This window comes from Heteronotia binoei, chromosome 1 (genome assembly GCF_032191835.1).
Source record: "Heteronotia binoei isolate CCM8104 ecotype False Entrance Well chromosome 1, APGP_CSIRO_Hbin_v1, whole genome shotgun sequence".
NCBI classification, from domain to species: Eukaryota; Metazoa; Chordata; class Lepidosauria; order Squamata; family Gekkonidae; genus Heteronotia; species Heteronotia binoei.
Window position 1 is genome coordinate 187,630,705 of NC_083223.1, and position 27,999 is coordinate 187,658,703.

At 41.1% G+C, this 27,999-nt stretch overlaps 1 protein-coding gene across 2 annotated transcripts; it reads left to right on the forward strand.

Annotated features, from left to right (window-relative positions):
• FOSL2 (FOS like 2, AP-1 transcription factor subunit) lies at window positions 1-27,994 on the forward strand. 2 transcript variants are annotated; one of them, XM_060245246.1, is made up of 4 exons: window positions 1-193; window positions 11,569-11,823; window positions 20,199-20,306; window positions 20,977-27,994. In XM_060245246.1, the coding sequence occupies exons 1-4, from the start codon at window positions 95-97 to the stop codon at window positions 21,484-21,486; spliced, it is 972 nt and encodes a 323-aa protein (XP_060101229.1). In that variant the 5' UTR covers window positions 1-94; the 3' UTR covers window positions 21,487-27,994. The 2 variants fall into 2 exon arrangements, with proteins under 2 accessions (XP_060101229.1, XP_060101238.1); XM_060245255.1 differs by lacking the exon at window positions 1-193 and adding an exon at window positions 759-849.
• Window positions 27,995-27,999: the final 5 nt, after the last annotated feature.

The following is a 27,999-nucleotide window of genomic DNA, read 5'->3' on the forward strand; positions in this document are numbered from 1 at the left end:
GAGGAAGACAGAGAGGGACAGAGAAAAGGGGAGCGTGCGCTTGGATTTGTTTTTTTTTTTAAAGCTTATTTCCCTCCTGCTTCCACCTCGGATCATGTACCAGGACTTTTCAGGGAACTTTGATACCTCCTCTCGGGGCAGCAGTGGCTCTCCTGGCCATCCGGAAACTTACTCCAGCGTGACACCTCAACAGGTAGGGGCGAGCACAGGCATTTCTGCCACCAGCCAGATTGTGGCGTCGCTTTTGTTTTCCTTTTTACAAACACTTGTGGTTTTTGAATCCTCTGTGTGTTGTCGTTGTTGTTTGCCTTGAACTGCAGCTTGGGCGACTGGGTTTTTATTGGGCGGTTTTTATTGGGTTTGGGATGGTATCGTGCTGTTTATAGGAACGGGGCTGCCGTTGGCCTCCTTTTGTTCTCCCCCAGCCTGGGGTCTCGATGGCTCAAGTCCCTGCGATTAGACGAAGCCGGCAGCAACCTTCCGTCCCTCCCTGCCCCCGTTGCTGCTCCCTGCCTTGCAGCACTCCTTGATCAAATAGTAAAGTTCACTAACCACACCCAGTCCACCTCCTGCGAGTGCGCTCGAACCTCTCCCTCGCTCGGCAGATTAGGGGGAAGGATAGGGTGGCGCGTCTCCTTTGGCCTGGAGTCCAACAGCCGTCCTTCTCCGCTACACCTTAAAAGGAGGCGGAAGCGCCTGTTGCCTTCGCGAGCGTCTGGGCGGTTTGGGGTGAGCGCAAAGAGGACGCGAGCGTGAAGTTCGAGCTTCAGGCGACAGCCGGGGTTTGCCGGAGCAGAGCAAAGGCGGCGAGCCAGGGCCTGGGAGCCCTCGCCCAGGCTCCGCAGCGAAGTAAGTGGGACCGAATTCTCCTCTTGGGAAGGGTCGGAGTCTATAAAAATAAGAGCTGGCCTGGAAGGGACTGGGGCGAGCGGCGTGCTTGTAAAAACCACCCTCGGTGCCTGCGTGACCATTCGGAGGCGGCGGTTGTCTTTGCGGGTTGTGCTGGCCCCTGGTGGATTGACATCCGGGCCGGAGAGAAGCGGGAGGGGGGGGGAGACCCCGTTTAATCGCGGGGCTGGTTCTGCTGTTTGTGGCCGAATACTGCCAGAGTAGGATTCGTCGTTCCCTGGTGTTGGTAGTTGAGGCACTTCACCCTGGAGTCCTGCACCTCAAGGGACAAGGGGAGCGGTTCCAGGATTCATAACCCCCTTACACGTGTCCTCCCAAACCGAAGTAGGAGCGCCAGGCTTGCACGCTTTGCCAGGCTCTGCGGGCAGAATAGCCCCTCTCTCTCTCACACGCACGCCATTCGCCCCCCTCTGAAATGTTGGCGGCTGGGGAGAGAGCCGTGCATGGTTTCTGAAAGGAAACGGTAGATCCTTAGTACTTAATGCTGAGATTTCCACTGGGGTTAGAAACAATACCGGGTGGTGGGGGGGAACCATACTGTTCTTCCTTTTCAGAACATTGCGTGTCGAAAAGTGAAAGCATTCCGATGTGGAGGTGCTGTAAGGGTTGGGAAGAAGTTTGAGCTGTAAACCCAGAAGTAATTATCCTGCAGTCCTCAGTTTATCCCTGTGCAGCGCCGCAATTCTAGAGGAGCGATGAGTTCATGGACTGTGGTACTATGTAGTCAAGTGCAGTTCAAATCAACCGTACAGCTTGCTTGGATTTATTCTTTGTTTTGTACAAGGGAGCCAATTTGGTGTAGTGGTTGAGAGTGATGGTCTCTAATCTGGAGAACCAGTTTTGATTCCCTACCTCATGAAGCCAGCTGGCCTTGGCCTTTCAGAGCTCTCTCAGCCTCCCAAAATAAAGCTAGCTCTCCACAAAAGAGCTGGAACCTAAGGCTGACAGTCAATCTTTGCATTTCATGGCTATTTTGATTTATTTATTTATTGAATTTATATCCTGCCCTCCCCGCCAAAGCAGGCTCAGAGTGGCTCACAACAATAAAATCATTTACAATTCTAAACTTTAACAGTTAAAACATTGAGCAGATTAAACAAACAATTAAAACAGATTAAAACAATTCGGTGTTAGTATCATTATTTTCCTATACTATACCCAATGCCATACAGTTATTATTATTGTTCTGTACCAGGTATCACTTTATAATTAAATTCCTGAAGATTGTGTATTTGGATTTCATGGAATTTTAATGTGGGACAACTGTTTGTGGACTGTACCCAATTATTAATGGGATTCTCCCCCCTGATTCTGCCATGATTATAGCCTCACACCTTTTCACATGCCTGGTGGACACCAGAATTCCTTTTACATGCCACTTAGATGCTTTGTGATGGTGTTTGTAGAATCAGAATCAAGTGGAAAAGGGCTCCATCATCATAATTATACTGTCTTGGCCTTTATTGATACAGGTGGAATGCATAGGTCACCTAAGGATCGCCCAGGGAGACAGTAGCTGAATTCTTTTTGTACCTCACGTTCCTGTCTGAGTGGATTTGCTTTCTCTTAAAATGTTTTAATTTTTTTTAAAAAATGGGCTTGAAAATACTACTCCTTCAAACTTCCTGTTGTTTCTCCTTCCTTAATTCCTTATCTTCTTATTTGAGATATGCAAATATATAAACATGGCAGATGGACTGATGAAAGTAAACACGATCCTGACTTCTTTGGGCATGGTCACAGACTGGTATGCATTTATGTGCATTCCCAGAAATGAGCTCTCTGGATGCCAGGCTCCTATTAACCCAACTAAATTGGGCTTTTACATTTTAATGGTATTTTTGATGTTTGATGAAAGATTGTACATGTGAAATTAAAGACTCATTCAAAAGATTAGGCTGCACTAAAAATCCAAAGCAGCTCTGGGCCACTGACACAGTGAGAACTAGATCCACACCAGTTTTGTAGACTGAGTTGTACTTGTTTTTACAGCGTTGCTTACTATGGTTTCATAAAGCCATATTCAAATAACTGTAGTCTGTTTTTATTACATGGGATTCTGGGGAAGGGGTGAGGGTGTCTCAAATGTGTGGGTACATCAGATTATGTCCAAATGCCACAGCTGGGAGATCTTTGTATATATTTACTTAATCTGTTAACTTTTCTTTGCAACACTTGGGTGGCTCTCTCTCTCTCTCTCTCTCATCTAAGTTGGTTTCCTAAAGAAGAAAAGACACATACCACTGAAAAATCTAAAAATATATGGAGCAAGCCACTAGAATCTTTGTGGACATTTGGTTCAAGTTCATCTCACACAAAGGCACAGAGAAGCATATCTTCAGCCCTAGTTCTATGCTTTTAAATCTTTTGCATGTTATGTTTTGCTCAAATATATTTTTGATTTATTTGAATGATGAAGAATTTCTTTAAAAGCATGGCAGTTTTAAAGTAATGGACCATACAGTTTTCTGGAGGCAATGACAACTACTTTTTTTGTTCTCATTTTAAGCAATTTGTCCCCCACCCTTGTACCAATGTTGTGCTAGGCCTATGTCAAATCTTTTTGCAGTGATATCCCAAAACACTCAGGCTTGTTTGGCAGAAATCTTTAGCAGAAACCATGCATGTTTCCAGAATTGTTTAATAATCGCAATGGCTTAGAAATGTTGGCATTTAAAAAAAAAAATAGAGGCAGATGAAGAAGCTCTAAGATTCTGGATTACAAAATAAATAAACAAGCCTTACTCTGGAAGAACATTTAACTGAAATCATTGGGGCATCTTTCCAAGGAATGGGTTTAGGACTACAGAGAATGTTGGCCTGATTCTCATCTTATCTGACCCAAGTTCTCAAACTGGCTAACAATATTTAAAATATAAAATAAGATAGCTATTTGGACTAGTAGCTCAGAATCCAGATAAAGATATATATGGGTCTGTTCAGATTTCTATAGTTCTGGTTGTCTAATTTTATATTTTTCAGGATACACTTGCTATTTTGTTGTCAGTATTCTCTGTAAAATCTAGCTATGCATTCATCCTTATCCACAACAGGTTTCCATATTTCAATAGCTATTCTTGGCTTGGCTTGGAGATGACATATTTCTGTGTTAAAAATATGTTCCAAAAAGTCCAAGAATGAGTTTAAAAGCCACACATAGGTTAAAAGACAGCCTTTGAATGAGCACCACTTAAGCACTTGATTAATTCTGAGGGTGCTGCTACACAAAGGGGTTTTGTAATGAGTGATAGCATAAATAGTGCTATGTTAGCTTCTGGCTGCCATTAGTTTATGGATGCCCTTAAAAAAAAAAGCGACTCAAGTTAATGCCAGTTTCCTGTTTTCCAAAAAATTATGATGAAACAATCTGTAAGAATGTTCGTTTTCTCTCTCTTGCTCCTTACCCCACCCCCATTTTTTAACCTTGAATGTTTTTCTTTCCTACTCTGAATTCACTAGTGTTTCATCAGCTATAGGTATTTTTTTAAAAACAGTGATATCTGCTCCATGGCGATGTTTAAGTGCTGTGAACATCTTCATGATGACATAAACAGTATCTTTTTAAAGTAGGCATTTACATTGAACTTTTAATAGTGTGTGTCCAAGAAGATGGAATGTATTTTTCCCCCCCTAGTGGCTTACATCTTCACACAAAACTAGGGAGTGATATTCTGTTGCTTTCCTTTGGTATTCAGACATTCCTTGGCTGACTAAAGGGAGGTTGTTGGTATTTATTGTTGATTAGTTTTGACCTTCAAAATGCAAGTTCTTACAGGGCTTGTGCGATTTGACTACATTTTTGTGATAGCTGTTATGGTCAGCGTCTAGTCTTGAAGGATGTCGGAACTTGAAGAATGAGAAATATTTCCTGTTGAAACTGAAATATATGAAATCCAGGAGGCTACTTGATTCCCTCCTCCTTAGTCTGCATTTTTCTTAGGTCTTTTTGGAGGTGTCCTCTTAATCTGCCAGCATAAGCAAAACCCATGGCTTCTGGAGACAACATTGCACAACCTCATTAGTTACACAAACATATATTTCATAACTTGTTTACATCAGCTGGCCTTGCTCCCCCCTCTGCCTTGTTACAGCTTGTGTAAAGTGTGTAAAATGTTCCAGTAAGGTACACAAAACTTTTTTTTCATATGAAATACTTTTAGGGTTTTTTTAAAAAACAACAACAACAACACTTTCCTATATAAAGCTTTGCAAGTGGTGCCAGTCTGTGACATTCTCACACATCAAAGACCTTTTCTTACCAGAAATGACTCGCAGAGGTGTCTAAGTCTTCACCAAAAATATCTCTTTGGTGCCCTCTGTAGGCTATAGAAAGATTGTCTGAGATTATACACAATGGAAAGGAATGACTTGCTCACTTACAGGAAACTTGGGAAATCTTGCTGTGGGTGGGTAGAGTGAGATTTTCAAAGACTTGCATTGTTTGGTATCTCTTGATGAAATCCGCAGGACTCTAAAGGGGCTGCTATTAAATGTTTTCCTTATTTTTCCAATTTGGCAAGTTTTCCTTCAACTTTCAGTTTTTCTTCTAAGTTTTTTCCTGTGCCATCCAATGGCACCTCTAAGACCAACAAAGTTTTATTCTGGGTATAAGCTTTCTTCAAAGAAGTGTGCATGTACACGAAAGCTTATACCCAGCATAAAACTTTGCTCTGGCTTGTGGGATCTCACCTCTCAAGTCACTGTAATTCAATTCAATGATCAACTGACTGTTTTATTGTGTTGCACCATTCATGGTTATTGTTTAACTGCACAAATTTCTCTTTTTGTCATAGTCTTAATATTTAATCCCACATTGAACCATGCTGTTATATTCTAGTTAGGATATTTCCCATCCCTATATTTTTCAGTCACATTTGCAGATGCTGTAGTAAGGGCAACCTATCCCAGTTAGCCCTGCGTGTCCTCACCAACAGCCGCTCTTCACTTGATGCGTTACAGGATCCGCAGCCCTGATCCAAATTCAAGCCTGCCTGGAATTTATGCCCTCAATGTACACAGTGCTCATGGTAACCTGGCGAAGACAACATTCCCTTTATTGTTGTATTAAGTGTTTTGGGGCTAACCCTTCACATTTAAAAATGTGGTGGAACAGGAAAGAATAAATAAATCAGAATACAGTCTTGCAGGGGCCTCTATCAGTGATCACATTCTCTTCTAAGATTTCATTATCTTACTCTTGAGGTGCCTTCATTATCTTACTCTTGATCCCTGGAGATGTTGTAGATTAAGATGTTGCACAGATTTCTTCATCTCAAGATTTCATGTTTCATGAATTCCTTACCATGGATGTCAGCTGAATCCTATCAGCAGAGAAAAATATATCTTAAGTATATAGCTTCCTTTTTATCATTGCTTTTCTCTTCTTTCAACAAGATTCAATGTGTGTGTTAGAGTGGAGCTTGTCTTTTGGAGGAAAAGCATCGAAGCCTTTTTATTGTTTTACCCTTCAAGAACAAGGTTGTAGGTTTGGGATTTTTAAAAAATGTCTGGAAACACTGTAGTTTTCGTAGTACAGTATAAATTACATAACAAATCAAATATGGCGTAGTTTATCTCAACCAGGCTTGAAAAGATGACTTCTCTAGAAATGTCCTGCAGGGTTAAACCTGGAGGCACATCTAAGTTAGAAAGGATTAGACTCTGTAGACTTCTGCTGCTCCCCAAATTTTTCTAACCATGGTGTCAGGACCTTGTAGATAAATACCATTATAGTCATTATGTGGAGATAGTTATTATTGTGGGTTCATAAACATAGGTAAAGTGGGACTATTTTATAAATCTGTGTTTTCTATCTGGTGAAAGAAACTGAACATTTGCCTTTTTCAGCAGCCTCATTACTTGTAGAATTTGCTCCAGGCACAGTTCCTGCAAGGGGGATGGGAAGGGATTTTCTCTTGGTTCCTATTCTCTTAAGCACATCACATTTTTAAAAGGGTATTTAAAAACAAAGGGGGGGGGAGGGAAGATGTTGGATAAATTGCTCTGTCTCTGACTAATTGGCTTCACACAGGGTTGCCATGTTGGCAAAGAAGATAAAAGTGATAAAATACTGTGCTGGAAAATGCTGCAGAAATTACATATATGAACATTCTTTCAATGAGGATGAAATGCAATGGTTTGTTGGTTTGTGTAACTTTTTAATCAGTTGGCAATATCCCTTATTATTTTAAAGGGCATTGTTTGTTCTGTAGTTTCATAGAATTTGTGGAGCTTTATTTCCTCTACTGACTTTGAAATCCAGCATGGAGAGAATGTTGTAAGTTTCTTTGGGTCTCCACTGAAGAGAATATTTATTTCATTTATACCCTGCCTTTCTCCCCAGTTGGGACCCAAAGTGGCTTAAAAGAAGCATGAACTTCAGCTGCGACTGAGTAAATGGGTGTACACTTTTCCATCCTGCATGCATGCAAGTAATATGTATTGTGTGAAACAGTATAAGGCACAGCAGCCTCTCCTGTAATTTTGTCTTTGTGTGTAGTTGTGGGGTCTGCTCTTATCAGGAATCCATCCTTGTTGATACAACATGGACCCAAGGAACCTAGGTCAAGTGTGAACCTTAGTGGCATTTATGAAGATTATAGATGCCTGACCTTCAACTCCTGGTTGTTTGGGAGAGATTTGCTTCTGACTCTAGGTTATTTGAAGGTCATTATAATTTATGTGACTTGTGAAATATGAACTCCTCCCTGATTATTAGTCAGTAGACATTAGAGCAGACGTCACTGAGAAGGTACTTTGGCTCTTGTGTACACTCCCAATTCCTAGCTCGTCTTCTGAAACATACATTGGGTAATTATAATGAACCTTGCATTCATAGCTTTTATATAGAGCCCCCAAAAGTCTGTATTTCCGATGTTTGGCAAAACTGGTCTACTTCATGCATGTAAAGAAAATAGTGGTTTTGGTGTGGGATATTAAGTGAGCCAAATAAGCAAATGGCTTCTATACTAGTTAACAAATTACATCAACTGGATCTTTTATTTTTAAATTTTTTAAAAAATTCAGGTGGCCTAATTAATTTTTTTTAATAATTAAAAATTCTGCAAAGATTACTTGTGCCTGCATTGTGCTGTAGAACTATCAACGTGTTCTATTCTGTCAAGTAATTTTATTTAGGCTTTGGATCACTGAGCTTGTAGAGTGGAAGCAAAATTAAGCACAGATTTGTTAATTATGAATTCCTGTATAGTTAGAGAAATTAGATGAGAAGTTTGATCTATATTCCTTAGAACAATAAGAAATTGTTTGTCATATTTTCTCATGGTGGATATATTTGTCTATCAATAGCCGGATCAACTGCGGTAGCCGGAGACATAATTTTCATGTTCAAGGAAAATGTATGTCTCCTACGTTTTACCAAGTGTAAGGGGTAAATGAAGATTGACTACCTATGTCATTCCTTGCTTGTAACTTTCCCAAGACATATGGCTGACCATTTCTGGAGACACAGTCATGGTAGACCTTTAGCCTGATCCAAATGCGGCATGCTTTTCTCCTCCTTTTGCTGTTTTTTTAAATAAAATTACGTGGTGATGGAAAATGCCATCAAGTCAGAGCTGATTTAGGGCAACCCTGTATGGTTTTCAAAGCAAGAGACGTTCAGAAGTGGCTTGCCATTGCGTGCCTCTGGACTTCTTTGGTAATCTCCCATCCAAATACTAACCAGGGCCAGCCCTGCTTAGCTTCCAGGATCCAATGAGATTGGGGTATCATGGGCCATCCAGATCAGGGCTGATAAAGTTGCTGCCTACTTGCTGCCTCTGGAGGGCTATAAACCATTTTTATTAATGCTTTTAAAATCCCATTGTTGAGACATGATATGACTATAAAACTAATGTGTGTCTCCTGTAATCTCTCTCCTGAATGGCTCCCTTGTTAGACAAAAACATTCCTTCTCATGGTACTTTCCCCTTCAGGGGCAGTCTATTGTATGCATGTTTTCTCCCCCCTTCCCGAAGCAATTTAGTGCCAACAAACCATCCAAATGGATTTACGTACTTCAGTCTGGAAACAAGGTATACAAGTTTTCTTTTTTTATTATTTTGCAGGAGATCATTACCTAGTGCCTTTTTAAAAGCTGCTGCTTTGTTTTGTCTAGACAGAGCAGAGAGCTGCAGGGAATTTTTCTGATCTGAATCCCAAAACACATTTTATAGGGTATTATTAAAATATATGCACACAAAACTGATGCAGCTAGAGGCATCTTTCTATTCTGCTCTGTTTACACATGGCCCCAAAATGGACATTTTTGGACGACTGTGCCTATGGCTGGAGCCTGAGGGAGAAAATTGTGTAAAGCAGTCACCAGTAAAGAGCTTGTACCCATCTTTCTTTTGCATGAGAGGCATGCATGCCATTGAGCACAGTACATACGATTACTACCACGGTTACTCTTCTAAAGTTTACAGATTGTTCTAGGCAAATACACATAGGAGGGATATATGTGCCCAACCAGTTATGATGAAAGTACAAGAGAACAGAAGCACACTCCTCACTCTATACCAACTTTTAGGTTCACCTCTTTCTTGGCCTTCCAGGTATCTATGGGAAATTATCAAATTACTTCTTGCCTCGTGCCAGTGTCTTTTCAAGAGTGGCATGGCTCTGTCCATTTCATGAGTCAGTTCCTCCTCTTGACTTGTCACGTTGCCTTCTAGGAATGGGAACAAGTGGGTGGGTGTCACCTGGGTACCTCCTTAGATTTTTGTCAGGCAATGAATGGAAGTTGTCGGAATAAGAACCTTATGCATCCATCCCCTTATGTAGCTTTCACAGTTTAGTGTTCTTGCATCAGTTTGTGTTCACTGTACATGTACAAGTTGATGTTTCTATATAGGAATGGCAAATGCATTTATTCAACACATGTGCATAATTTCACACTCTAGACCCTGGATTTTTCAGGGTGTTGGTGCTTCAGTATAAAATCAGGATGAATGCTTGTTCAGACATCATGGAAGCGTGTTGTACATAAATTAGGGTATTCAGATACAACAGGAAATGTACTTGCATACAATGTAATATGTGAAAAGACAGATTGTGTGGCACCCCATCATTTATTTGTCATCCATTCTACATATTACACAGAAAAAAATAGTAAACTGGGGTAGCAGAATTCTGGGTTGTTCAATTTTAGATTGGAAGTATGGTGTCAGGTTTTTAAAAATATTCTATCACTCTTGTTTTATACCCTGCATGTAGTGAACTCAGTATGAAAAGTTGTTTTAACAAACAAAATCCAAATGTGTGCTAATTGTCAATGAACTTTCATGGCATATGCTGAAGTAGCATTTTTAGACTGAAATTTATTGTCTCAAGTTGCTTCACAACATTTACTACCAATGAGGAGGGAAGAAATACATGGCAAGCACTATAATTAAGCTGCTAGGCTGACATTCTGGGCTCTTGGAAAGCCCTAGTGGGGATCAAAAGTGTGTGGTGTAGAGCTTTGCATGTCTATAGTTCTATGCTAAAGTGACTTGTTCTGCAAATAGAGAACTGTAGGGTTAAACAGCACTGTTTTGTACAGTTCTGTGCTACTTGGGGCTGATTGGTGGGTAGGTGAAATTACATCTTGACCAACTTTCATAGCTACTAAATGTTGTTTGATTACTCCACTTTTGTCATAACTGGTTTATTCTTGCTATGCAAATAAATGAGACAAGCTGCAGTAGAGGGAAAGGATTTTGGTAAAGCTACCATTCAATTATTACTGATGTTGTACCTCAGCAGTGCTAGAATTACATCTACTCATTGACATAAGTTACTTAAGGGTTTGTTCTCAGCAAACCAAACAGATAAATTCTCTTTTTTTGGGGGGGGGGGCATAGTCTGATGGTGAAAGAACACACAATGTGTTTACTTTCCCTCTTGATTTTTCAGACTATTTCATTTGCCAGTTAAATTATGAAATATATTTACGCAGTTCTGCTAGGGCTGATATATATCGGTTAGATGGCTTTTGCCTTGTCATCCCACTTGCCAGGCTTCAACCTGCTTGCTTCCTTCTCTTTGAGTGAAACTTTCAAGTTCAAAGATAAGTAAATTACACATAGGCCCAACCACCACGTATATTCAATAAATTATTCCTTTCCAAACATTCCACAGTCTATCTAGTGAAATGCCACAGCATGCGGAAGGTCTGGACATAACTACAGGAAAGAGTAGGAGGTGCAAAGAGATGTGCCCACTTCTAAATTGGAGTAAGGAGTTAATTGGATACTAAGACAAAGACAGGCATATAGATATTTTAAATAAATAATGTGGGCTGCTCCAAGTTATTGCTCTGTTCCCAAGCTTCAGTCTTCAGATTTTTATGAACCTCCTGTCACTGTTGATGTTTCTCTTTGGAAAATGTCCTGCTGTGGTATAAGGAAATGCTGACAGCCATAGCCATGATCCACCCAGATCAGACTCTGTCCACATGATTCCCCACCCCCAGTCTCTTTTATATATCAATTTAAGAACCTGTAGAATTGATACCATTCAGAATGGATGCTATAGGGCCAGGTGTTCTGTAAGTCTTGCTTGGTAAAAGGCAGCAGTTCTTCTCTTGACTTCCATATTGTTTGTATGTCAGTGGTTTGGTACTCTAGCATCTGATTTTTTTCTCTTTCTCTTTTTCTCTGTTGTGCCTGTTAGAAATTCCGGGTAGATATGCCAGGATCGAGCAGCACTTTTATCCCCACTCTGAACGCTATTACCACCAGCCAAGACCTGCAGTGGATGGTCCAGCCCACTGTGATCACCTCCATGCCAAGTGCCTACTCTCGCTCGCATCCCTACAGCCATGCTCTGCCAAATCTGTCTTCGGTTTCTGGTCATGCAGCCCTTCAGAGACCTGGCGTTATTAAAACCATTGGGACCACAGTAGGCAGAAGGAGACGAGATGAACAGGTAATCACACTGGTTTAAGCTACTGCTAGCTGGGGGGTATGGAAATTGCTGGAATTGGAAGCACACTTCCAGGACAGTAACTTAATGCTCTTAGTATAGTTGGGGTTGACTTATGCTGTGCGGTTGGTATTTTTCACGGTAATGCAGTGTTTTAAGTTAATATGGAGGGTGCCGGATTGCAGAGATATTTATATTAGGAAAGTTATGCAAACAATGGCTCAACAGTATGGCACATCTTGTGTTTCTTTATATCTCATGCATTTTCATCCCACTCTTCCTCCAAGTGCTCAGAGTGGCAGGCATGATTCCCCCTTCCTTATTTTATCCTCAAAACAACTCTGAGAGCTAGATTGGACAGAGAGAGTGACTGGCCCAAAGTTGCTCAGTAGGTTCCATAGCAGAATGGGGATATGAGCCTGGGGGGGGGGGGGGCAGGAACCTCAATGGAATATAATACCATAGAGTCCACCCTCCATTTTCTCCAGGGGAACTGATCTCTGTAGTCTGGAGATAAGCTGTAATTCCAGAGTATTCCCAGGTCCCTCCTGGAGACTGACATCCATAGATCTAGCACCCTCACTGCTAAGCCACTCTGGCACATCTCATATGAGGCCTTGCTTTGGTCTCTGGCAATTTCACTGAAGAAATTCTGACTAGAAGCTGGGAGAGACTGAGGATCTATAAAACTAGAGACTTGCTAGCAGTCAGGTCTAATGATACTGAATAAGATCAGAATATACCATTCGGAGTCTGTGTCTAATGCTTCTATGTCGTCAAAGTGATTTTACAGTAAAGGGCCAACAAGCAGCGTTGCTTTTCAGTGGTTTCTGGGCTTCTTGGCTTAGAGGTGAATCTATATATCTGATTCCCAACATGGCCCTTCTGTGCAGGTATCTATATCCATGGATTGGGGGCACATAGAGGGAAACTTAAAAAAAACCCTTAAAAATACATTGAGGGGGTTAAATTTCCCCCCAAACTAAAAAGTGCTGTGCTATCTGTGCATGTGCAGACAACATTCCTACCTGTTTTCAGTGGCCCTCCTCAACTGCTGCCACCCCTAGTCTCCCCCCTGGCCAACAGGATGCCCCAGGAACCACCACTTGCTTTGCCCGGTGAAGGAAGGAAGGGAAGGAGGCATCTTAGCCAAGCCAGGGCGTACCCCATCCCCTCACCCAGCACCTGAGGCAAAGAAGCGGTGGTCCTCCAGCTCTCCCTGCCACCACCTCTTTCTCTGCTGCTGTTGCCACTGCTCAGCCTGGGCCTGTAGCAACAGTTAGCAACAGCCCAACTGCATAGACTCCCGGGGGTGGGGAGGGGAAAGCAAAGGTGGGGGATGCCCCTCCCTGCAAGTTCTTGTGGGTCTCCCACTTGTTAATTCCTAAAGTCAAAGTCTTGCATGCTGCCTTATTGAAGAATGCTATCTAAAATTTAGCTGGTTTTAAAACAGTTACGTTTATTTAGGTAGCATCTTTTTATGCTGCTTTTCTCCCCTGTGGATCCATAGCGGCTTACAAAATAGTACTAAGTACATTAAAACAAACAAAACACAAAGTAAACAAAAAGTAAACCAAACATCCTGGGATGGGCTGGCTATAGACTGCAAGCCGTGGGCCAAGAGCCCTTCAGCTTACACTTCCAGCCACACCCAGGCTTTAAGCAGAGAGACAAACACTTACTCTAGATCTTGAAATCTGGTAGCCATCTTCCCACAGCCCCCTCCCCCTGACATTTTCCTTCTGCCAGTATTCCTACTTGGCCAGTCCTGAGGACATGTGGCTGAGAACCAAAGAGCTGTTCTGAAATGCACTAGTTGGAATTAAACTTTATAATTTTTCATGTTGTCTCATTATTACAGTTCCTTGTTCCTCAAGTCTACCATCCTAGAACTTGTTTTGTTTCTCTGGCACAATTCCCTATGCTACCTAATTAGTTTAGGGAACATGAGATGATATTTTTGAGTTGGCCCTTGGTTTCCAGTAATGTTAGGGATATTTTGGAATTAAATTCTGTGTAGGCAGAATGTAGTCCTGTTAATATGTTTATAAAACTAAAGCTTTATCAAGACTGTAGGCTGTGAGCTCTCCTTTGTGGGTAGTCTGAAATTAGGCAAAAGTAACAGATTGAAGTTTTGAGCTACATGAACATGCAGTACCAGAGCAAAAGTCCAGTCTGTTTTGGCAGCTTTGTGGTCAATAGCTCCCAGGAAGCAACTGTATGTACACTTGAAATTAGCACATATTGGGATTGTTCAACTTTCATTTTCATCACACCACACAAATTTGATTGTGAGAATTGGCCTTTAAGCTCAGATTGTGACTGTTATTATGTGCCAAAGAGCATTTTTGCTCAGTTCTCTGTTAAAGTACATATACATACTGTCAATGGAAATGGCAGTTCCATTTTACAGTTTCCTGCCTTTGTAACACGTGGGTCAATCAGCTTACCTGATGTCCCGATGATAGTACATTATCCCTTTCTCTGCCAGTAATATTGTGAAGTAGGGTGTAGAAATGCTCAACAATGGAAAGGTATGGAATAGATAGAATTAACATGTATGTGGGGCAGTAGGAATCTGATACAGAGTATCTGACTTTAGTGGCAGCCCAGTATTTTAACCCTAATGTGTAATTCCATCCTGCAAGAATTTGTTTATTCTAAATAAACCAACTCAAACCAGAGGGGGGAAAGTATTGGCCTGTCTAGTTTCACCCTCCCCCCGTCCATGAACTGTGTGTCCTCTTCATCTTTCTCCAGTTCCATTCAGTTAAATTAGCCAGAATTCTGCTGCGTAAGATCAGTTTGTTTTAAAATGCATGCCTATCAGAACACAACAACAAAAAACAAAGGCTCCTCTGAAACAAAAACTTCAGGGCTCTAGGAGACTAGTTAGAAGTTGCAGGAAAAGGAAAGTGCCGCTGTGCAAGCACCAGTCCTTTCTGACTATAGGGTCACGTTGCTTTCACAACGTTTTCATGGCAGACTTTTTACGGGGTGGTTTGCCATTGCCTTCCCCAGTCATCTACACTTCCCCCCCAGCAAGCTGGGTACTCATTTTACTGACCTCGGAAGGATGGAAGGCTGAGTCAACCTCAAGCCAGCTACCTGAAAACCCAGCTTCCACCAGGGATTGAACTCAAGTCATGAGCAGAGCTTAGGACTGTGGTACTGCAGCTTTAACAATCTGCACCACGGGGCTTCAAGCTAGAGTTGCAATGGGAGTGTTAAAAGTGCCCCACGTCATCATGAGTACTTTGTAGTAATCTTAGATGAGGATCTTGTTAGCTAAACTCTTTTAACTCCCAGCTTGTTTGGCTGTATTTGCATGAAAAGTAATTTGCGTGAGAACTGATAGCAGGTAAGCAAACCCTTGAAGCTGGAACCCTGTTTTCAGAGCTTTACCTGATTTGGACATAAGTGTTCCTGCAGGAGCCCTCATGAGGTGATGTCCCTGAGCTTTTGAGTTCACAGATACTTCCAAGGCTGTTAACATTGCTAAAAATACTCATCAGATCTCTATCTGTCTGGATTTTAACCAGTTGTCTATGTTCCACCCTTATATATTTAATAGTGCTTTTTGTTCTGCTTTCCCTGGAAGAGATCAGGACAGTGTACATTGTTCTACACTTTATCCTCACAAGAGCCCTGTGATGTTGGTTGGAAATTGTGCTATTGTAATAATTCATCTCTAAACCTTTCCTTACAAGACTGAAAAATCTAGTTTACAGTAGCACAATATCCAACGATATGTGATATGTTCATATATACTGTGGAAGCATATGGTGCTGATCCTCAAAGCAATTATTCTAGAGTAATGATGCTGAGGGCAACTTTTGCCAGCCTTAAGCAATCCATGGGACTAATCTGAAATAAGTGGTTGTAGAAGAAAGATGCAGTCAAAAACTCTGCAGATTTTTTTTAAAAATATCTCTTGATCACGTATTTTTAAAAGTGTATTTCCCTCCCATCCTTCAAGAAGCCCCTAATAGGTTTCATCCCTGCAGCAACTCTGTGATCTAGGTTATGCTGAGAGAGAATTACTGACTCAAGGTTACCCAGTGAATTTGAAAACAAGTAATGATTTGACTGTAAATTTTCCAGGTCCTAGTCCAGCATATACTAATCACCATACCACTCTGGGTCTTTATACGTTAACATATATGGTTGATTCCTGTCCTTGGCAGTGTATGCAACAACTTAATACTAAGTTGATATGAATAATAATTTCTTCCCAGACAAACTGAATGACTGGACATATGTTTATGGGACATGTCCTGGGAGCGGCAGTGTCAAAAATTAGGTACTTTACTCAATCCTTTACTAATGAGTTGATGTAATGTCCAGTATATCCTAAATATAATATTTTGCTGAATGGGTTGCAATATAAGATCCATAGAGAGAGCAGGTATAAACTTATATCCCATATATTTGGCCAAACAGGGCAATCTAACTCCTTAGATTCCATTTAGTCCTAAGACTCTCATTCATTACTTAATATAAAATATTTATAAACAAGTATTGTAGGTTTCATTTTCTGTATCAATTCAATTAGAATTTCCAGGATCAAAGGGGACTCAGACACTTAATGCTGTGCAGCCATATTTAAATACCAACAGATGTTATAATTGTATATATTGCCGTTGAACAGAAGTTGTCAAGTCATATCAAGAACTCAGCTGAGAAAATGACAAAAAACTAATCACAGTCTATCAATTAATCCAATGTAAAAATCCTCCTATCAGTCCAAGCCTTTTCTAAAAAAGATTTTCTTCCCAATTTGTAGTTAGGGTTGGTCCATAATGTTAATCTAGAATATGAAAGTGGATCAAATTGATATTGTTGTGACATTATGTGCCATAGTTCTCTAGCTGCAGAAACTGCAGGAGGAATGGGATCCACACTAGCATAAGTAGACCCTAATATAGGGGTGTCAAACGTGGCTCGAGGGCCAAATCAGGCCCCTGAGCAACTAGCTGTCATCTGCTTCCTTCTTTCTTGCTTCCTTCTGCATCACAGCTTGCTTTGCCAGGCTTGCTTAATTGCACAGGAGTTACTGAGCAAAGCCTCTATTTTCTCCATTGACTGATGCTCCTCCCTTGGGGAGGAAGCGGGGGAGGCAGAACTTGTTTTTCCAGGCTCTCTCAGTCGCACAGCAGAGCTACTGAGTCAAGCCTCCTCCTTCACCCTCCTGGTCCCCTGGGGAAGGAAGGAAGGAATGAAAGAGCCAGAGCTTCCTTTGCCCAGTTCCCTGGATCCCATGGGAGAGATACAAAGAAAGCACCTTTAAGACCAACAAGTGCTAACATTTTAAGCATGTTTTAATGGTTTTTTTAAAAGTATTTACTTGTATTTGTCTATGTCCTTTATAAAGTTTATATCTCTGCTACCTAATCTTAAATAGGTATACACATGGCCTGGCCCAACAAGGTCTCATTTATATCAGATCTGGCCCTCATAACAAATGAGTTTGACACCCCTGCCCTAATACATTACACTTAGAGAGGGTACCAGACAAAAAGCCTCCAAAATAGCCCAAGATGGATAGTCAAAGAACAATCACAATAATTAGTACAACTTAACAAATATGTCTGATGTACACAAAGATCAGGGAAACCAAATCCTCATTCATTAAATAGAAGCTGCATACTCTTTAAAGAAATCCAAGATGGTAAAGAACACCACATAAATTTCAAAAATGAAATCTTAAATTTTATGAATGACATATGAAAAGTATTTGCATTATCAAGCAAACCAAAAACAGAATCTGACTTCAGCCAAGAACATTAAACACCACCCTGCCCATCATATATATTTTTAATTGTTTTGCCCTCTCTGGATTATTCCTTCACTCCAAGTCAGATACTCTTGGGCTCCTTCATGACATTTATCTCCTGATAAAGGGAAGAGTATGTTATCATAAAACATCGGGGGGAGGATGGGGCAACACAATGGGAAGTAGATCTTAAATTAAACATTGTCATTACTTTGATTTGGCAAGGACTATTCCAACTGATGCAGCCTCTGAGGATCTTGGCTCCTGACCTTTGAATTAACAAATGTTTTCATGTGGGAAGAAACAGATATTTTGTTTCAAGAAAGAGAGCCTTGCAACATCTTGCTATGCTTTTGCCTCATAAACCACCCAAGTTGTGAAACAACTGGGAGAATCTGCTGTGTGTTTGGCCTTGATTGCAGATTCACTGTTCTCTTGCTCAATCTCCCTGCAGTTTCTCCACTCCCTGTGCCCACCCCCCCACAACCACCTTGCCAACTCTCTTCCTGTCTGGTTTACACTCCTGGTGGGGCGGGGGGTGGTGGTGGTGGAGGGGAGAAGAGAAGAGAAGTAACTCTGTTGCTGATAGTAAACAAGCTAACTCATTCTATCCTTCTAGAACAATAAACGTCTGTTAACTTGTATATTTAATTGTTGAAATAACTTAAGTCTCTGGTTAAGGCTTCTGTCGACAAGGTACCTTCCTTTGGGGACAAATATCTTGCCTCAAGAAAGGAAAGGGTTTTTTACTTCAGATCCTATGGACGTGGAAATGAAACCACAGCATTTTGCCTCAAAGTAATCTGCTGTAGTTGCTACAGAAAGTAATTGTGTCTCTTTAGAAGTACACTTGTTTTGCCAGTTTGCCTGCAGTTGGGACTGGTCCACACCCACTCTGGCTATGTCAGTTAGGCCTGATTCACACATACAGGAAAATGAGGAGGAGTCCTGAGATGACCAGGTAGATGCTTCAGACTAGAAGCAATGGATTCCAGTTTTGAAACAAAACTCCATGCCAATAGAAAGCCCACATAGCAAGGAGTAAGATTCCTTCCCCTTTCTTTGCTTGCTGTGGTGGTTTTCTCTTTACAGGGAAGTTTCAACCTGGGGAGCATTCTAATATCTGTCATCTGGAGTAGTGGACAATTCTTTTCCACCTCATTCTCCTTCATGGGTGAGCCAAGCTTGGGTTGTGTTTCCATCTTTTAGTTCTAGTTCAGGGATGGCCAAACTGTGGCTCAGGAGCCACATGTGACTCTTTCACACATATTGTATGACTCTCAAAGCACCCACTGCTCTGTCAGCCAGCTTGGAGAAGGCATTTGTCTCTTTAAAATCACTTCTCCACGCCAAGTCAGCTGGAGGCTTGGAGAATGAATTTAAAGTTAAAGTTGCTTTATTTCCACCTCTCTCTCCCCCGATCTATTTGCCTTCCTGTCTCATGGCTCTCCAACATCTGACATCTCTGTCTTGTGGCGCTCAGGCATCTGGCATTTAATCTGTGTGGCTCTTACATTAAGCAAGTTTGGCCACCCCGGTTCTAATGTGACATTCCTTTTTGTGTTGCTGGGCTTTTTGGCCTCATAATATTTTCTCCTCTCCAGATTGTTATACATATATAAAATTTGCCAACTATGGGTAATATTTCATGTATATGATAAACTAAGCTCTGGCTCATAAAAGGTTATGCCACTATACATTTGTTACTCTTTAGGGTAACATAAAAGCCTTTGTTGTTGTATTCCTTGCAACAGGTTAAAACACAAAAAAGACAGCCAATTATTGCCTTGTTCAGATATTACAGTAAACACATGTACCATCCACTCACAATGTACACTGGATTTTTCTTTATATGTATGTTGAGTAACGTTCATGTTACATTCGACAAAGCTGAAAGTGTGTTTTTAAACCTCTCATCTATCCAGGTACTGGCCCCTGGTTTGTAAAGTGAACACTTTGGCTGCTTCTTACAAATATATTATGTGACTGCAGGATGTATGCGTATTCACTGTAACATGTGAATAGGGTTAGTGTGTTGCAGTAGTTGGTGTGTCAGATTGGGACTGGGAAGACCTGCTTTCAAGTCTCCATTCAAAGTGGGAAGTTCACAAGGTGACCTTGGGCTAGTCTCCCTCCGAACAGCTTACCTCATAAGGTAGTTGAAAAGATTATATGGAGCATTTTCAGCTCCTTAGAAGGGCAAGAGAAAAATGTGATTAACAGTTTTGCAATGTAGATAAATATTGAGTTTTTTTACAGGATTTATGCCCAAAGGCCAAGTTAACATTTTAGTTCTTTTACAAAATTCCTTAAAAGTGATGACATGCATGCAAGTGTGGCACGTGTGTGTATGTGTGGTGGGGAAATGCATAGCAGCTACATTTTACTGGGGAGTGGAAGAAGTGCTTTGGCTGGCATAAAACTGGTGGTGTTGTCTTTTTAGAGAACCATTTTGTAATTGGCGAAAAAGTGACTATTCCTGAGAGTTCAAAGGTGCTGGGCATTCATTGGATACATTCACTGTAATTTGATGTTTAAATGTATAAAGAAAAGGGACTTCCCCCACCCCATTTGATGTTTTCTTCCATTTACATGGTTACAGTTGTCTCCTGAAGAAGAGGAGAAGAGAAGGATTAGAAGAGAGAGGAACAAACTAGCAGCTGCCAAATGCCGCAACAGACGTCGAGAGCTGACAGAGAAACTCCAGGCGGTAAGTATTCCACATGAAGATATTTCCTCTTTTCCTTGAGCAATTCAGAATTAACCTTCTTAAAGTTTTTATATGTAACCATTGGAAAAAAGAAGCCTGCCTTTCAGTGGCCTTACTGAAGGATGTGGGGTATGAGAAGGTGATCCAGAGAATCATAGTTGTGTTTAAACTAGATTCTTTAGAGACCAACAAGATTTTCAGGGTACAAACATTATAGAATCAAAGCTCTCTTTGCCTTAAGAACTTCATAACAGTTAAGAATATGAATTGTGGGGTAGATCTGCCCTGCTTTTTTCCTGGCTTAGTGTGCCCCAATGTGAGAAAGGGGTGGGAGCCAGTTAACTTCTCCCTTATGTTGATTCTTAACTCTTACTGCTACAATGTCTGTCAAGAGTGAATGTGCACATGGATGATACTAAATCACTCTTCAGAGTAGATGCTGTGCCTTGCACTTAGGCCTACCAGTCTCCAAAGATACTGAACAAACATCCTGTATTTGGTTCAAAATCACCACTCTACTGCAAAAAAGATATTTAGACATCAAAAATATTTCAGTTCTTTAAAAATATATAGAGGTTTTAGGTTTCTTATTGGTCTGACTTCTGGTTGCAAGAGGCAATGCTTAGACTGTTGGCAGGTTGACGACTGCTTATTTCTTTTGAATCTCCAGGAAACAGAGGAGCTGGAGGAGGAGAAATCTCTGTTGCAGAAGGAGATTGCTGAACTGGAGAAGGAGAAGGAGAAGCTGAAGTTCATGCTGATGGCTCACAGTCCTATGTGCAAGATCAGCCCTGAAGAGCGCCGAACACCACCTCCTCACAGCCTCCAGACAGTCCGGACTGGATTGAGTGGTGCCATTGTAGTGAAGCAGGAGCCAGTGGAGGAGGAGATTCCCTCCTCATCTTCCGACCTGGAGAAAGGGCAGAGGTCTGTCATTAAACCCATCAGCATTGTAGGGGCCTTTTATGGAGAAGAGCCTCTCAACACTCCCATTGTGGTGACCTCAACACCTGCCATCACTCCTGGCACGTCTAACTTGGTCTTCACCTACCCCAGCGTGCTGGACCAGGAGTCTCCACTCTCCCCTTCGGAGTCTTGCTCCAAAGCTCACCGGAGGAGCAGCAGCAGTGGTGACCAGTCTTCAGATTCCTTGAACTCTCCAACTCTGCTGGCCCTGTAACCTCTTCCTTTCACCACCACTCTACCACATTACTCTGGGGGGAAGCCCCTCATTGAAATCAAAGACCAGCACAATGGCCTTCAAGCACAAGGGGCACAAAAACAACATGGGGAAACAGTGTATTCCCCCAGGTACTTCCTGGGATAGGAGGAACCAGACCAAATGAAAGCCATATAGGGATGGGGGGTTAGGACAGATGTCACAGTACTGGAACCTGAGTTCTTGGACTATATGGTGAGCAGGGAGGAATTCACCCCCGGTTTAGAGTGCTCTTGGCCAGGAATGGATGTGACCTTCAGTAAATCACTAGCCATTCTCCTGTTATGCTGATGAATGAACTGGTCTGACCAGGTTACGCTCTGTGCTTAGTAGTACATTCCAGTTAGTTGATCTCATGTAGGTCTTCAGCTTTTATTTTTATTGGATGCCATGACATTTCGAAAACTCTAAAGGCTTGTTGCAATTGTCGTTAAATCGCTGCTGGTGTGTGTGTGTGGGGGGGTGTCTGCCTGTGGCGAATTCTTGCTTTTATTAAGTAGTTTTAGGTAGATGATGATGATGGAGATGACAGAAATAAATAACAGGTCCAAATCATTCTTTAAAAGTTACATTCCCAACACCTTAGTGGAGTGGGATCAAAATAAATTCAACACATTGGATATCCTGTTAACAAAAGGAGAAGGTCTCTTTGAAGGACAGAGTGTGGAGTGAGGGAGGCATTGTTCCTCAGGGTGCTGCAAGGGTCACGCCTTTGACACACCTTGTAAGTGGTCTAGGAGTGGTGCCAAGGGAACCGAGGAGATGCCAGAGTTGGTTTCCACTCAACCTTTGTCACTGGCATGGTTTCTTCTGTAATTAGTGTTTGTGAACTCTGTTGCTGGACCCTGTGTTTCCTTTCCTTCTGGCTGTCAGCCACCTTGGGTGTGATGTATGCTCCTCATCAATGCACCTGACTCAGATGTTGGTGTCATTTCTTGAATCCCTGACACACCATAGCACTTCAGTTGTGCTGCTGTTCTTCTCTTGTGAGTGGTCCAGGAAAGGAGTTGGGGACTCCCTTGGAGAATTTTTTGTTATATTCTACACATAAGTTTCTGGCCAAAGTCTGATGTATTGCTAATCTGATTGTTTTGGGCCTGACTGTTCTCCCCTCCTCCATTTCTGGTTCTCTAAACAAACAGAAGAAAATGATTCTTATGCCTTCTCTTGGCGTCCCCCTAGGCTTGGTCCCTGCACATCCAAGTGGACTTGGCTGTTTGAAAAACTTGTGTGCACTACTGAAATAAGTAGCATGCTTCACTCCACTCCTCTCTCTCCATGCCAAGGCAAAAAATCCCTTCAAAGACAATTGCATTTAGACTGTGCAGCTGCTTGGTTTTGTCGAGAGGTAAACCAATGAATCTTGGAGAGGTGTGCCATATAGCAGAGTCTGGCTTTAACTCTATTATACATAGAACATCTGATTTAAGCCAAACCATAGAGGGTCCCTATGACAAGTGTATTTATGCACAAGTTTCCGTTGTTGTTTCATGGGTACCAGATGGCTGAGGGATCTGTAATCTCATTTGTGCTGTTTTGGGGACCAGATTTCTGAGCTGAGAGAACATCTTCAAGCCAAGTTTAACTTCATTGGCGAGCATCTCTGCACTGGGGCTTTGGTTTCACAGCCACAGAATTCTCTTGAGTATCTCCAAGTTGGTGACCAAATTCCCATTGATTTTAATGATCTGGATCACAGCCATATTTTCCAGTCAGCAGCTTTAGTGCAAAGGGAGGGGGGGTATGTATGCTAGGATGGTCTTGAAAATGGCTGAGACTCTTCTATCAAGAAAAGTCAAAATCTGTGACCTGAATAAATCATGCAAATTTGGGCATACATTATTTTGCATCATTTATTCTGCTGATAGTAGCCATGAGGAGAAAGGAGCTATGCAGAGCACTGAAGCTCTATCTCTGGCCACTGGCCTACCTGCTTAGCAGCCCTCTGGTCCCTGAAACTTTATCAGGCATTACCTAAGCCTTTTCAAGTTTCTTTTTTACAGCAATAAAAACCAGTAGCTTTCAAAAAGTAAAAGTGAGAGAGAACCAGGTTTCCAGATCCTGAAATTATATCCAGTACAAAATTCTGTATTTAGTAGCAGGATCACTTAGAGCCTGAAATCAACACAGTTCTGACTGTAATTCTTTTTTTGACACGCAATACCTCTCCCTGCCCCCCTCCCCAGCAAAACATCTTCATGTGTTCCTTTACTTTCCATTCCTGCTCTACACTGTGCTGGCATTAGAGACCCAGTTCTAAGCATCTATTTACTGGCTCAGGGAGGATTCTGCTCTAAATAGGATGGGCAGAGAACCTACACCTGGACTTGCAACCATTTTAAAAATAACTTCAGAACCTTTTGAACAGAAGTCATTGGTATGCTTAGAAAAAAGCTTTTCACTGCCTAGGAGAACAGAATTTTTTTAAAAAAAAAAATCACCATGCCACGTTCTCAGCCCATGCAACTGTATACTGGGCCAATTTGGACTGGATTGCCTGTTCTTCTTAGTGATTCTTGGAAAACTGGAGGCTAAATACAACTGAGGCACCTGCTGTGCCAGGCTTGTAAATAAAAGAATTATTGGCAGAAGGGGAATATGTTCTTTGAAATGTTCCATGGTCTCCAAGTATGTGTGTGATGGTGTTCGACAGATGGCAACATGCAGGGCTGCCCATGTTCTGGCTACAGATCGCTGAGGTCAAGGAGCCCAAGCTGGTCAGAGACCTTGTACAAGAAAGAACTGGGTGACATTTAATGGGTGGCAGTTACTTAGCAACTGCTTCCAGAAGTACAAAACTGTTGTGAAAAGGGCAATGTTTAGAACATGGTTGCCTTGTTGCAATTAGGATGAATGAGAGGCCACCTTCATAAAAGAGCTCCCTCTTAATAAAAAGAAAAGGAAGACTCGGATGAATGTCCAGATTCTGCAGTCTTTTATATTGCCAGATATCTTTTCAGGTGATCTCTCAGCTTTGTGTGTGTGTGTACAGGTAGATTTGCATATTCTCCTGGGCCTAGCAGCAGTGGCTTGCCTTTGCTGGGGTGGGGGTGGGGTGCTGGATTTCACTGGGACCTGTTTTCTTCTTTGCTTCAGATGGATTCACACAACCAACCAAGCCATATCTCTCCTCCACAAGCTGGCTTGTTGGAGCTAATCAGCTCAGTCTTATAATGGCTTTGGGATGTATTTGTATTCAGGCCAATATTCCACTGTGTGAATCTACCTTGAACTCCAGATTCTGCTTTTCTTTGTATTAATATGTAAACTTGTATGTGGGAAGAAGTATGTTGCATCTTGTGCCACAAATATGGAGCTCTGGCTAAGTGTGTGTGTGTGATGGGAGCTTTGGCCTGATGCAACCTTGTTGAATGCTCCTACTTGCTCTTGCTGTAGCAGAATGAAGGGATAGATCTGGATTTAGGATCTGGTATGACACCCAGCAAGTGGCTTCCTGGAAGGATAAATTTAGCTAGGGAGCTAGGAGCCCCATGAAAGCTACAGTTTTCCATGACACTTGCAATTTTACAACCCCCTCCCCAGTGATAATATGACACTGCTTTTGTGAGCAGGGACTAAGGAAACTTTGCAGGTGAAGCAACACTGAAGTTCTTTTAAGCTCTGTGGGATTCGTACTCTAATAGTTGGGTCTCTGATCCAACAATTATTTGCCCACGTACAGGTTAAAACAACATGCCAGTAACTTGATAAATGGGGATGTCATCATTGGGATACCTTGGAATATTTCCAAGAAAGCCTAGTAACTTTGTTTGAAGGGAAACATCTCTTTGTCTCCCAACACTAATTTTTGCTTAAATCATTGCTTCCCATTCATTCCAACTTTGTACTTGACTACACTATTTGATTTATAGCATGGTCCAAACACACACACACTTATTGCTGCATGATCTCTATTCATTTCAAAATCTTTAGCCTAGCCCTACTAATGTAGTTTGGTCCCACTGTTGTCATGGAACCGGCAATGTGCTTGTGATAGTGTAACAGGGTCTGGGCTATTATGTTGATATCAATAGCTTCCCCCTCCCACCTTAAAATATTTTTATTTAATTAATCTATTGCCTTTATTTGAACCTACCAGCATGCTGCTTTTTTCCTGTACCTCCTGGCCTTCATCCTAAAAATGCTCTCTCGCATTTCTCATTATTTATTGGCTGGCAAACACTTCTTGTGTCTGTTCCAGCAAATCTGCCCACTATTCATGTAACATTCCTTTAACTTGTGTTCTTGATTTTTAATGCCAAAATGAAATTCAGCTACATAAAAAAATCCAAAATTATTCTCAATTCCATCAGGTGGGTTGAATATTTTGAGAGGGTGCGAATGATCCTGTGTTTGTTTTTATTTTCTTATTTATATATATCTATATATCTATAATTAATGTTTTTTCTGCCTCAGACTTGGATTTTAAAAAGAGCATTAAAAAAATCTATACCTTTCCCCTGTTGATTTATTTTAAAAATACTGATTTTCCTTTCCTTTATAAAATATATTATCTAAGGGTAGGGGTGGAGAGATTCCTCTGCCTTCCGGTTCACAATTCTTCTGTGGATTTCTTCTGCTGTGTCTAACTTCTGCTTTTACAGGGACATTAATTTCAGAAAAATGGTGTGTGCAGTTTGCTTTTGTCATGGACCTCTGTTCTTTTCATTCATGTGAATTCATGTGACGGTGTGCATTAAAATACTGGGCACTGTTGTTGTTTTTAAATTCTACCATGTGATGGTACACATGATAACACTTTATTTTAGATAACAATATATACATTAGTGCCAGTCCTAGTACACATGGTTGCCCATTTGCTTAAAGGTACAATCTTACAAATTTTATCAGAACAATCAAAAAATGCAGGGTGTTTTTTTTCTGTGAGCACAGATACCAAGCCATTATACTGAAGGCATGTTAGTTAATCAACAGTACCATTCTAAGCAAAGTTGCACTCTCAGTGGATTCTGAAGGATATACTTCTTAGGATGGTGCTGTGATCTTCTAAACTCTAACATAACTGACTAACAAAAATGTTTTTCATGCTTTAAAAGTACAATATAATCCCTGGCATGTTGATATTCAAGACTGTGCCTATGCATGACTTTACCTATGCAGAGGGGGTTCATGTAAGCTCCAGAAATGGAAAGCTATGGCAAGAGCAATATAGTGTTTTGAAATTGTGGAAAGCCAAGCCAGAAGATCAGCAGAAGGAAAACATTGTTTCTCTGTGATCATATGGTAAATCAGAACCACTAAATCTGAGCATGGGGAGGTAATTCAGAGAGAAATTTGAAAGCATCCTTATCTATAGGATTTTTCCTGTACAAAATGTATAAAGAAATACTTGTTTCTAAAGATGGTTATCAATCTTCTGCAAGTAGTATATGAAGCTGGAAGAACTGTCTTGGAATACAAGAGATGAATTAATGTTTTCAGTGGTTTATTCTCTCCCACTCTGTACAATTAAAAAGTTGGTCCACTTTCATGTTGGTGACTGATGTGGAAAAATATTGAATTATGTGTAGAAAATAGACTGCAGATTTGTCTTTGCTCAGTGAGCAGATACAGTGTTGTATATATAAATTCTACTGTGTAGTCTTGAGTAACTTTGGTGAGAGATGGTGCATCTTCATTAGCACAATAGTTTTCCTGGTGTAAATGGATGAATGCATTAAGATCCCTAAAGACAAAAGGGACTGAATCTTATTCTGTTTACATGGCTGTGATCCTAAATGCACTCATTAGATGTATGTAACTACACTGGTGATAACCTTGGTAGAGGAAGTGACCTAAGTAATCCAATTTGTGCTGCAAAACAACAGAGATCAGTAAATGTTTAGATGTGCCATTTTATTTTTTCCCCCTTAAACGTTTTAGCCCCACCGCCTTACAGTAGGGTGAGACAGCTCCTGTCAAAAGTTCTTTAAAATGACCAAATTGAAATCCTTATAGATAATTTTTGTAGCTCTTCCTACAGTGGAGCAGCTTGTCCACAATGTCACTTGTTCATTTCTTTGTAATACAGACCTACCGTATTTGCACTAAAAACCGCAATTGTTAAAACAATTATATGGAAGCTGATTTGGGAAAGCTTGCTGCTAAGAAAGAACATACTAAAAAAATGGGTCATGCTTTTACAGTTTTCATGGAGTATTATCATTTTGTAGAATAAAATTGATCTAGATTGAAAAGAATGAAGGTTTTATAACTATATATTGTTATTATTTACCTTGTCTCACCCTTCATTTCACTCTCATTCCATTTCATGCTCTGTCTCTGCTCCTTTTCTTCTGGCTGAATGCATTTTCTTCCCCCACCCCTCCCCATGTTAGAACAATTGTAAATCCTGCTTTAATGGCACTGCAGACACCTTTTTCCCCTGGAAAAGTGAGAGCTAACTGGAGTTCTTCTCTTTGTTTGGTTGAAGTCATTAAAAGATTCTCTTTGTTATGACTAAGTAAAAGCTTG

Coding starts and splice junctions, on each gene's coding strand:
- FOSL2 (XM_060245246.1), top strand. CDS start 95: ATGTACCAGGACTTTTCAGGGAACTTTGATACCTCCTCTCGGGGCAGC. Junction 194..11,568: donor CCAGCGTGACACCTCAACAG/GTAGGGGCGAGC, acceptor TGTGCCTGTTAG/AAATTCCGGGTAGATATGCC. Junction 11,824..20,198: donor GAAGGAGACGAGATGAACAG/GTAATCACACTG, acceptor ACATGGTTACAG/TTGTCTCCTGAAGAAGAGGA.